Source organism: Centroberyx gerrardi, chromosome 15 (genome assembly GCF_048128805.1).
Source record: "Centroberyx gerrardi isolate f3 chromosome 15, fCenGer3.hap1.cur.20231027, whole genome shotgun sequence".
NCBI lineage: Eukaryota > Metazoa > Chordata > Actinopteri > Beryciformes > Berycidae > Centroberyx > Centroberyx gerrardi.
In genome coordinates, this window is record NC_136011.1 from 12,798,259 (window position 1) to 12,811,020 (window position 12,762).

A 12,762-nucleotide genomic window follows, 5' to 3' on the forward strand; every position below is an offset into this window, starting at 1 on the left:
ATGTGGATGCGAGCTAGGTCTGCACAAATTTATGATGAGTCTCCTTGGTCTACTGGAATCCTCATGAATATTCATGACTGGGGCTGGACCTTCAGGTTGATGTGGGCTAACACTGGTTCTGCAAATCAGTCGTTAGATCAACACATGCTAATCATAATTATGCATCCAGCAGACAGCCCAAGCCCAAAGGGAAATTAATAAAATGGGTATTCATTGATAAGTTTACACATCATGGGCCCTGAGCAGTTGTGCAAGTCTGAACTAATGTTGCCAAGGCTTGTAACTGTTCAATTCTTTTCTCTATTTAAATCATACTGATACCTGTCTGGCATTATGTTGTTGTTATCTAATGCTTGCTTCATCAAAAATAACTTAATAAATAAATACATTACAAAATTGCTGACTAAACCATTTTTACATCATATTTTAAATACATTCAAATACAGCATTCTCTGTTCAGCAAGAAGGACAAAATAGTAACAACTTTAGCTCAGAGATCAGTTTATCGGTGGGCTTGTTGGTTTGATATTGTCTTCTCATTTTCCTTTTGTATGAAATCTTGGTAATGGTAACCTTCTCAAGTATATAAAGCAGGCAATCCCACTTTTCTATATATATTAAGGGTGCTCCAATCGATCGGTGGTCTCTATAAAGGCCGATCAGAAGCGCCGATCAGATGACGCAAAACACGCGAGACAATTTCTCTACGCGCCGCTAAAATGGCTTCACCGGTCTGGCAGTTCTACCCGTTCTACCAGGTGTCTGAAAAAGACAATAAATTTGCTAAAATGTTAGGGAGAGACGAGTTGGGAAGAGATCCAAACAGAAGTAGTCTCTTTGTGCGGTCTGTCTTTCGCTCTCTCTCTCTCTCTCTCTCTCTCTCTCTCTCTCTCTGTCTGTCTCCGTGTGTGTGTCGCGCTCTCTCTCGCTCTGTCTCGCTCACTCTCTCTCTCTCCCCGGACCCGTCTGTTCGCCTCCCATTGCACACACGGGCGTGAGGGATATTTTTTTATGCCAAGAAGACAACCGGCTGAATTCCCAAAAAGAAGAACTAAGGGTTATTAACGTTATTCGGAATACAGCTGGGTTTCCGAGACTAGCAGATTAGCTGTATATAGGCTACTGTAGGTGCTAGTCAGTATCCACTGAGTGGACTGAAAACGTTAATATTTATAACTCTATAACTCTAATATTTTATAACTCTGACTCTGAATGTTTGCTCCCTCAATCCAGATTAATAATGAAAAATATTTTATGTTGCAGTTTTTATAGTCTCTAAAGTTGGAGTAAATTGATAAAGGCCCTGTGTTTTCCGTCTATTGGAATTGATTTTTGTTGCCTCAGTAGGCCTATATATAATTTATTGTTCTAACTTGGTGTGTTGTGCACATTTAGCTTTTATTCAAATTTTTATTTTATACAATTTTATTTATTTTATTCCACAGGAAAGCTATATTTAAGCTCTAAACTGCTCCCAATAACCAAGCGTAGGCTGCGATGGTTTAAGTTGTGTCTCTAAGAGAGAGAGTGGAATATGTTGCACATGTTGCCTGCCAATAAACAGTTGTCAATTCATGATACTTTCTCATCTCTTAATTTTAATACTTAATATACAATGTTGTTAAGAAGAGATAAATAAATAAATAATGCTACAGGATGAATAGAAGGCTTCAAATAGACCCCGTGATCGGTGATCGGCCGATACTGCTTCCAGCGATCGGTGATCAGTAATCGGCCCCAAAAGTCCTGATCGGAGCACCCTTGATATATATATAGTGTGTATATATATTGTCATTAGTAAGAAAAGTGAGATGTCCCGCTTTCAAAGTTCTTCTTTCTTTGGACAAGCACAAATCTCTCTCAAACACTGTTGTCCAGTGTACCAGAAGGATGTGTTCCCCATCTTGCCTCTTAAGATGGGGATGACATCCTTCTGGTACACGATCAGAATTGCCTTCAGAATCCTTGTAGGTTCACAGAGTTTCTCAAATAAAGAGCCACTTATCAGGGTACATGTCCTAACCACATAAAAAATGCTATACAGCAAGGCCAGACCTTGCTTATTAAATGACTGCTGGTCTGTGCAATAAAGTCATGTTATCATCAGGAAGGAAAATTAAATTATTGTCTTGACAATGCTCTTCTATTTTGCTCTTGAAACTGCATGAACAAAGCTCAATGTTTCTGCAGTAGTTTCATTACTTTACATCAGTTTCATAACTCCCCTGAATTCTTCTGTGGAAAAAACAAAAACATTACCTCAGAAAGATTTTGAGATTAGATTGCTGTCAATAGCCAAACAGGCATTTTAAAATAGATAGTTCTGGTCTTCAGCTCTGATTGCCAGAGTTACATTCAAAGGCATTGCAAAACACTCATGCCTGCATGACTGTTGTTTTACATATTAATGTGTTAACTGAAAATGTCCGCTCATACTTGTACTAGAACTATGTTAATTATTATCATTATTTAATCATTATTTATTAAATATAAAAGATTTATTGAACATTTTGCAGTCCTTTTTCATTTTTTTTCATTTGCCTTTTATTTGAACTCTTATTTTTTTTTTTTTTTGCACTATTTCATTATTTTTACCGTGTTACCGGCATTTTTAGGCAGTAAGTGTAAGTGTTCTAAAAGTCAGGTGCATCGTGCTGGGGGGACAGGATTTCTAACAGCGCCCCTGATCTGACCCTGCAGTGCATGAGCCATTGTTCACAGATGATGTTGTTGTTTTCAGTGATGATGACTGTGAGGTGGGGTTTCTTCCTCTTAGCTTGAGAGTGATACTTCTTTGCCTCTAAAGTCAGCATGCCCTGTTTTGGACGTATCCTTCCACCTTCGCATACTGCAGGCTTGATGAAAGCTCAATGATATTAAATCGATCCATCTGCCTTTGGGAATATTGTGATATAGTGATAGGCCACATCGTTTTACCACGTGGCACTTGTCCCTGTTAGCTACTGTAATTAAGGGAGGCACTAGTGATAGATCAGTTGCATTTTGTTTCTGTTTTTTTTCTGCTTCTGAAAATGTTATGGTCACGGTCCCTGTGTTGAATTAAAAACCTAGTATGTGAAGCATCTGATGCAATGAAATTTAATGACATTGCAGAACTGCATTTTGATGACTCAAAACTCATGAAACAAGAGAAAAAATGTAATTCCTAAAAAAATGTTTAGGAGAAAAGTCAATTCAGTGGAATTCTCATGTTAAATGAAAATGAAGCAAAAAGTTCTAACACAATCTGCATCTATGAGCACATAACTGAATTGATTTAGAGTGTTCCCAGAGCTTTATGGCCCAGTTATTTGGTGATTAGGGTTTTCACATTATTAAAATGTGAGGCGAAGTTCTACATCCACAATTAGCCTCGAACGAACATGTCTGCAGGCCTTAAGATAAATCAAGGGGAATAATGAATTCATTTGGGCAGCTCTGTAAATTCTGTTTCTAAATTAATAATTATTCTCCATTCGAATGAATGAATATACCTGGAATATGGCTTTTTTTTCTTGAGGAATAAGGGTTTTAACACGCAGCTTGCTCCCTGAGCTAAATATTAATGGCCAGAGAAGACAGTCACTCTAAGACTGATTTTTAGGAAATTGTTCTTTGAAATGACTCATTCCCTTTTCAGCTAATACTGCCCAAGCACAGTAAAATGCCGACCCTTTTGAAAACTGCCAACCCCCCACTTACTCATGCCACATTTTAATATGAAGTACATCAGAATGTCAGAGGATGCCGCTCACAAGATTTTTGATCAGCCATGGGGATAAGGCCGATGCATCACTCTGTGATGCAATCTGAGAAGCACTCCCCTTAATAGATAAGGGGTTCAAACACATTGAGAGAACGTTAACATGACTTTGCCTGCTTTTGTTTACTATATGCTAGCTCAAATCTACTGAAGCAATATTTGTCAACATAAACACATCCAAAAAAAATGGTTAATGATTGCTTGTTTAGAACAACACTGTGTCCTGTCAGATGCTGTAAACAGAAACATAGTGCACTGCAATCACCAGTCAGGAAAGTAACTGAGGAATGTTGATACCTGACTAGCTCAGAGATGTTGATACCTGACTACGAATGACTCATCTAACATGCCATCATGGGTTGAGGAAGACATGCCTTGCAGCATGTTTGAAGAAACACTGTCAAGCTATTTTAAAATGCACAGCTGACCTTCAAGAAAATGAAGCCGATGACACATCAGTATCTATTGCTCCCCAAGCTCCATGCAGAACCACGTCATTAAACCATTTAAATGCTGATGAATTGACTTATAGTTATATGAAATGGAAAACACAAAAGTGATTATGAAAAATCACATTCACAAAAATAACATCAAAGAAAGAAAGCATAATAATAATAATAATAATAATAGTAATAATAACAATACATGATTAAATAGACATTTTGAAGAGTTTGTTAAAACACAACAACACATTTCCTCCCATAAAGAACAAATGAGAAAGACATTAATATTCAAGAATCTGCGGCTAACACTACCTGGACAAGGGGCAGTGTTATTGCAAACCCTTGATTCTCTTAAAGGGCCGCTGCAGTGTGTTCCGTATGGTGAGACACATGTTCTTGTTCGCACCTGCGACCCTTGACCGCATGTTACAGAGCATGAGCTCCACTGGGACCACTCCTCTGCACCTGATTCACCTGTGTGGGAGAAGGGTGACACTAGTTAAATGCAGCAATATGGTCCTATGGAAGCCCTGGGGCAGGGCTAGCAGGGCAGGGTGGGGCAAGGCAGGGCGGGGTTGAGTAAGGAGGGGGGAGGGGCAACATGAGTCACGTTAGAGGAGGACGGTAGTTTTTACAAGAAAACTATGGGACACACTATTCAACCTTTATGTGATCTTTGATAAATACTTAACTGATAGAGCTTTATTGAGTTATAAGTACTTCCTTTGATTTGATTTACATGCAGCAAAATCAAGTGTTTTGGGCCTGCAATCAAAGAGAGTGTGTTTACAGAAGTTAACAATGCTCTTTATAGCATATAAGGGATATCCATTTGAATTTAATGAAGCTGGTTTCAAAACTTTAGTGGCGTATTTATTCAAAGATCACAGAAAAGGCATAGCTATGATTATAAAAATGAACAGAAGACATTAGGGCTATATCTCACTGCTTCATTTCATCTTTAAAAAAAAATCATGCATTTCAATAAAACCCAATAATATGTTAAAACAAAGTAAATCACCATAAATAAATGAAATTCATAAGAACATGGTAACATGCAAGAAAAACAACATCTAACTGAGAAAATAAAATGGAATTTTAATGGGTGTTAGTTCACAGAGGTCTGAGGTATGGATCCCTTGCACTGCAGCAACCAAAAATGTCTAGTTTCCTTGACAACAGTGGAGAATCTACTGTGTTTTATTGGTGGTTGTAAATAATTTTCAAAACCATTTTGAACTGTTTACTCCAAGGGGCGGAGGAAAATGAAAACGTTAGCTGCTTTATTCAGCAGATCACAGCCATTTCATGTATACAAATGTGGCTCAAACTAGTTTCTCTTTTCCAAATATTTTTAATTTCAATTTAGAGTGCCTAGATGTTGTGGAGTGTTGGTTGCAGGACATATAAAAGCTGGTATTCAAGCCACAGAATGAAAATTTATTCTTATTCTGTGATTCAGGCCTTTCAGCCCAACTTGGCCTATTGATTTTGGCAGGTTGACTTTGAAGCAGCTTAACTGTGCATGCAGATATACTAAACAATCATATACTGCATTTGGTGGTAGATTAGTAAAAAAAAAAGGACCATGGTTATAGAACTCAAAAAAAGATATGTAATAATTCTACAGATCTCTTTTGAGTTGATTTAAAAGGATCAAATGTTTGTGAGAGATCCAAGTTGAGCCTTTCAAACTTAAGGGTCCCAAAAGTCAAATACCAAAAAGCCATGAAATGCTGAATAAAGATGTATATTGTGGTGAGGCAGTGGGGTGAATTCCAAAGCCATGATAGCCTAAGTGAAGAAGAAATAAACTATTTGGTGACAAGAGAGTGAACAATCAAATTCCGATACCAAAGTAGTCACCGGATAATTCATGTTTGATTATAGTTAAACCCTCGGGTGAAGTATTAAATTTCTTTGAGGCTTTATGCATTAGAGAAATAATTTAATACAGAAAGGAGTTTTTCAATTTCAGCTCTGAATACATTTATGTCTTTGGAAATCATCAAATCATATTTTTTAGGATTTTAGGCACGATGTGCTTCAAAGCAGTTTCTCAATATGTAGTATCAAGGACACATAGATTCAACCAAATAGGGATCTAAAACCTACCCTTAATTTTGCAGATCATAAAATAGACTGAGGTGGATCAATTGGTTAAATGAGGCAGTACAGGGAGAGTAAATTGTGTGAGGATGAAAAACAGAAAAGCACAGCGATGCGACCCATAACAGGGAAATAACATACCTACAGCTTGTGTAAATGGAGAGGTGTTAAGGATTAGTATATGCATGGTGTTTTGCAAATAAAAATGGTAATGAAAGGAGTGTTTCAACCAATGACAGCAATTTGAATGGAACAACACATGAAGAAACAAAAACACGTCCCAAACAAAATAACCCAAAACAAAACAAAAAAAAATCTTAATAGCAGCTATATATAAACCACCCCGCCCCCAAAAAGTGATTTCTGGGTAGAATAAAGCAACAAAACAGCTAAATAATGAAAGCAAAATAAAAGTCAAGTCTTGCTTCAACATTGCTGTCAATTATCTCAATGCATTTTGATTTTATTGAGAATGCTAAGGTGGCAGGTTATAAAAGTCTTTCTGAATTTACATAATTTCAGTTATTCATTTATTGGATGTTACACTAGATTAAGCCACATAGGTTCCTTTTATCACTAAGGTCAGTATCTATCAGTTCAATTTTGGCCAAGTATGTGTTTCATATTTGGCTGAAGGGGTGGGTTTTTCATTGAATGACATTTAATTTATCACGCCTTGGAGGAAATGATTAACTACATCAGGGCCTAAGTTTTACCTCCCGTTTAATTAATGTTCTATGAATATATGAGTAATCCACTTGCCAACTCGCTGTGTAACAATAAAACAAACAGACCCACAAAACCCAATTATACTCTGTATTCAAAGTAAATACTCAAAGAGAAATGGGAAATTTATCTTGCTCGTTCATATGTAGCAATAGTGAAGGAGTAGGAAAAAATAATAATGCAAAACATTGTCACTTAAAAGGTGCAGTACAAGAGAGAGCATGCATGTGACTCAGATGAAATTAAGTTTAGTTAACAAAATAAAGTAAAGAAACATAACTATTGTATTACCAGTTTGTGCCATAAATTTAGCAGATTCAGCTTGCTCCTGCAGGGCCTTTGTGTCATGAACTGATCTTGGCCGCTGACTTTTTACTGTATGCTCTCCGATCATTCCATATTCTAGGGACAAAATAGAGGTTCATATGAAAGCTAGGCTTAAACAGGATCTTCTGAGAACAAAAGCTTATTACATACTGTTTTTCAAGATGTGCGAAGCAACGGCAATGCATGGCTAGAAACAAAGACCACACAAGTATATATTTAACTCGTCATTTACTCTAAGGCATAGAACAATGCAACGAATTTATAAGGGTGAGTTGGAAGTATTAATTGAGCTTGAAAGCACAGCGTAGACACATAGCAAACATGCAAATAAACTCACATCGGTTTAAAGACTCTAATGCTTCATCAGACCATCTCCCTCCCTCCCTCCCTCCCTCCCTCCCTCCTGCACACCCCAAAAACAAAACAAAACAAAATGAAAGTAAAAATGTGTAAGCCATCGGAAAGCCACAGAGGAGGGGGTCATGGACATAACATGCTATTGATCCACAGTTTCCTAAACAGTTTATGTGATATTTGTGGGATTTTTTTTTGTTTTTGGTCGACCCAGTTCAAAATATTGTGAGCTTTTGTAAAATTAGACAATTAGACAAATGTATTCTGAGCTGTATTCATTACAGTGCGTGCCTTCTTTGCTGCCCATCAAGCAACAAAGAGACCGGGTGCAATGCTCTGACACTGGACTGTCAAAAGTGATGCTAGCACCAAATGCTAACTTTACATTCAGGCAACAATTTGCAACAGCTGTTTTAAGTAAATCTAACCCATTGTATGTAGGCTACCTTGTGTAAAACACAACATGTCATGTACTTACTTAAATAGCTCATGCTAATTGTTTTGCATTCATATTTTTAATAAGAGCTAGCATTACTTTTGGCAGTGTGCGGTCACAATGAGGTGCTTTAAAAGTGTATTCTTTGCAAATAGGAAATGCAGGTGATGCATCGACAACAGATTCACACATAGCTTATGTTAGTACATTAGACAATGCAATGCATCAGCCATTGGTTTGAGTAGGGAGGATGTTTAAATCAACGTGTTTGATATAGTTTGTAGCCTCTATTTCATATATTCCTACAGTGGGCTATAAGCCCAGAAAAACAGACCTCTGTTGGAGCGAGGTCTAGAGAGGAGGCAATCCATTTATCATTTCATCTGATCTCCACTGAAAGCTAAAGCTTTATGACTAATTGTTTAGTAAATAATTAGATTGCAAAAAGTGGCAGTTGTCTGGTCCACTCATCAGGCGGTTGACATTAACCAAATCCTATCAACAAACATGTTCCATGATTGGATTAAGAAAAAATAAATAAATAAATAAAAAAACATCAGTGACTCTGGGTTTTCAGCTACATTCAAGTAACGTCCCTTGCAGCACCTACTCAGGATCAGGTAAACTGTTTGTGGTTAGCATTTACAAATTTGAATATTAAGAGGATATTATGAGAGGAGAGAAACCCGCCAGGTAGAAACGAACATCACAGCCGTGCTTTTGATGCTGATTGGGATCTTCAAAACCAGGACTGCACAAAGTAGCAAGCCTCAGAAGCATGTTCAAAAGTCTTTCGATCTGATTTGATCCTGTTCACATCTGTTTTGTTCAAATTAAGCAGAAAGCACACTGTGTACTCTGTGTTGGAGAAAGAATGCGCAGGTACACTGGCAGTAAGACAAACAGCAGGCAGCTGATCTAATGTTCAGTCATGTAAGCCTAGCTACTGCAGATACTTTGACATGCTATCTCTGTAGTGTGTTTCATGCCCTGCCCCGTGGTTTCTTGGATCATGAACCAATTCCCAGGGTGATTATTCCCCATTTGACAGAATGAAAGGGCTGTCTGATTTAGTCAGCCTGAATGTCTTGTATTTTGCAGGGAATCATACAAAAAAAAACAGTGCACACTAGTTTTATAAGACTTCTACAAAAACACTGAACAGTAGCAGTCATTAGACAGCCAGATAGTGCATACAGCAGCTCTTTGGGGCTGGTTGGCTAGTTGGGGTTGGATGGATAGAGATGATATACACAGCACCAAAGGCAGAAAAAAGTGTAACCATTAGTAAAGTTGTTCTCTAGCAAGCAAAGGTCTAACTATGAACCAGATCTCTACTGTAACCTTTAGCAAAGTACTTTTCCTTGCCAAACAGTTAGTGGTTGTTATCTTACTCTATAACGAAAATAAGCCTCTCCTTGACTCCTAAACTCAACCACACTATTGAAAAAGTCAAGTTGCCATGAGTAAAAAAAAAAGATATACCTAGTTCACTAAGATGCTGCTGTGAAGGTCCTTCTAATTCTACTAAACCAACTGCCTAACCTTACATTAACATTCAACTTTACTAAGGCAATCAAAGCAGACTGAGTAGAATGTGTGTTGTACAACTCATTATAGAAACCATACCAGTACTGTACCTGTATGGTATAATGCAGCACAGCACAGAGTGTTAGCCATTATATAAATGAAGATTGTTTTTCAGTTAATGAAAGGTGCTGCTTCTTTAACAACCTAATTTGGGATTTTTCAGGCTGGTATTTTCTAAAGAGAAATAATTCCTTTCCAACTGTTAGATCCCAGTGCACCTCAAAATACAGGTCAATTTTTCTCAAAAATTTACAAGCAATACAAACCATTTACAGATTAAGAATATATTTAAAACATTTGTTTAGCTGTCGCTTCCTTTCAATCCCTGTATCAAAGGCTCAGCAAATCAACAGTCAAAAAGTGTCTTCAATCTGATAAAATAAAAATAAGCAAAGTGGGGCAAATGTTTTGCTGCAGGGTATGCTATTCCATATTGGCTCTTTAAATACTTAACGACATAACTGGTTTTTCAAATAGTTGATCATAATCCATCCATACACACAATTGATCCTTTAAAAATCATTTGCCTGCGTGTGAAACATTGATGATCAACTTAACCTATTAAACTTACAGAGTGATATTGGCCCTAAAGTCAATTATATGTAATCTCCACTAGTTCTCAACAGCTTATTATGAGCAATACAACAAAAGCTTTTCAACATGGGATGGCAAGAATATCATTACGCATAATGTCAGTAAGTTACTTAGATGTCAAAAGTCCATATGAACTAAACTTAATATCTTTGGAAGTGGTCAAGCTGAGCATTTCATGATGGATGTTTAAGTAATCATATCAAAGTCTGAGCAGGAATCTATCAAAGCCTGTACCTGTTGCTACACACAATGGGAATTGATTAATGTACTGCATTCACAATCATGTTCTCAGATGTAAGTGGCACAATTCTGTTTTGTTGCCACAAAGCCGAGATGTTGCACCCTAACGTTGTATTCTAGAAAGCCTGAGGTACAATGGAAGAAAGCCTAGTGTCTAAGCATGACACCAAAAAGTACTGCAACATAAGAACAACAGTTTAATTGAACTACTAGAACAGTATGCAAGCCTGTGGCTATATAATGGTAAACATGAAAGACAAACGAGAATTTTAATAACTGGAGGGGGCAAACTGTTGTCATTTGTCAAAACAGCCTAAAACAATGTGTCTGCATTGTATTGCAAGGCAAAAGTCACAGATGATGCATTTAGGGCGTCATTACTTTACTTATAAATATTTCTACTGTTGGAGTCATTTTGAGGGTGAATCCAGTGTTCACAAGCTGAACTCTAAAGCCTCATATGTTTTAAAGTAAATACATTTTAAAATGCACGAGGTGTCTGTCATTCAGTCAAGATTAAAGAGAACAGTTATTACTGATATCCATCAACCATCATGCTTGAACAAAAAAAAAGGGCAGACAATGTCATTCAGAGCAATCATTCACTTTTAGCTTTCTTTCCTTTTGAACAAAGAGTGATTCATTCACTTAGTTTTGCATGCACATTCAAAAGCAAGTCAAGGTTAACCTCAATGACATGCACCACTGGCAAAGCATGCATTATTAGCCTAAAAATTGTAAATGGCATTGTACAGTTGTTACAGTGACCATTAAATTAGAGGAGAGGCAGAACTGACAAAACCGCTGACTAGCGACATCGCTCTCAGGAAATACCCAGTATTCTTAAAGGCTTACATAAATTTGCCAGAGATAGGGAGTTGATTTGCTTAGGTGACCTTGGTGGACAATTCAGCAATAATCATTTTCCTTCCACTGGGGAGAGCAAGGAACACCTTTTATCACAAGGTTAAAGCCATGTAGTTTGTTCCAACAAGCATGTCAAAATCAAACAAAATCTCATACAGTCACCGGACCAGAAAGAAAGGTATAGTTTCTGAAAAATAGATTTTGGTCATCGCAAATACACTTTATAAGTGCGGTTTTGGCATCTCAGATCAAATTGTTTCAGCTTGATCCATAACTCAGTTCAGTGAATGTTTCAGTTCTAATATACACAAAGTACACTTTCAAACATAAAGATTTTAAGGCCAGACAACTAAATTCACCTAGTTGACAGCAGTAAATTAGATATTGTAATATATATTTTTACAGTGTAGAGTCCAAGTGTTGAATACATAAAATTAATGATAAATGAGGCAAGATTTGGCAAGAAACAAAAAATTACAAAGAGAACAGTCACACACGGACTAGAGTATCTAGTAGATTGTACACACTGTAATGGAAATGTTGTCAATGTATAGTCACTGAACAGACTGCGACTAGGCTATAATTTAGATCACAACCTGCAAGCAAAATGGAATAAAATGGCTGCCCTTTGATACAGATACACATGGAGAGGCAGGACTAATGGTGAACAACACACTTGCTCTTGCAGGGTTTTGTATACACTTGACCCCAGCTCATAGATTCCTGTCCAAACACCACATTGTTACATTGTAGCAAACTGCCATCTGTTTTCTACATTAGATTCAATAGCCTATTATGATGTTAACCATGTAAAGTTGAACCTGTCAACAGCCTGTAATGCTAACAAGCATGAAGAGAGGCTGTTAGCATGTGTATCTATAGTGGGTCAAAAAATTGTTAACACTAGGGAATCTACTCACATCTACTGTATACTTCTCTTAAAGTACGACATCATTGTTTCAGGGAAGCTATTTAGTCATTTCTTAATGCTACAAAATATCCATGATTGTTTTGATAGAGTAGGCTTTTTATGTACCACATTTAAATCTACAAACTGAAAAAAGTCATCATTCAATTCAGTAATACACACAAACAAACACTTACAAACACTTATCAATGGCATCTGTTGTCTTTTTTTCTTTTCAAACCATTTTTCTGTAAAAATCTCTTCACCAAGGGTTTGTTGATCAAATTAGAATGGAATACTATTCAATAGCATATACAGTGAGGAGAAAGCCTAATATTACTGGAAAAGCTAAATTAGCATCCAATTCAAAAATACTTTGCTACATCAGATCCCGCAATTATTAAAG

The 12,762-nt window shown here is 37.0% G+C and overlaps 1 protein-coding gene across 1 annotated transcript in view; it reads right to left on the reverse strand.

The window, feature by feature from the left end:
- The window catches only part of adgrb3 (adhesion G protein-coupled receptor B3), a 122,563-nt gene that overhangs the window by 62,984 nt on the left and 46,817 nt on the right, over positions 1 to 12,762 (reverse strand). The window contains exons 2-3 of the mRNA XM_071913017.2: positions 7,333 to 7,443; positions 4,519 to 4,680 (exon numbers count right to left, since the gene is read on the reverse strand). Of these exons, the coding sequence (XP_071769118.1) occupies positions 4,519 to 4,680; positions 7,333 to 7,443 (273 nt within the window). The remainder of the gene's footprint in view (positions 1 to 4,518; positions 4,681 to 7,332; positions 7,444 to 12,762) is intronic.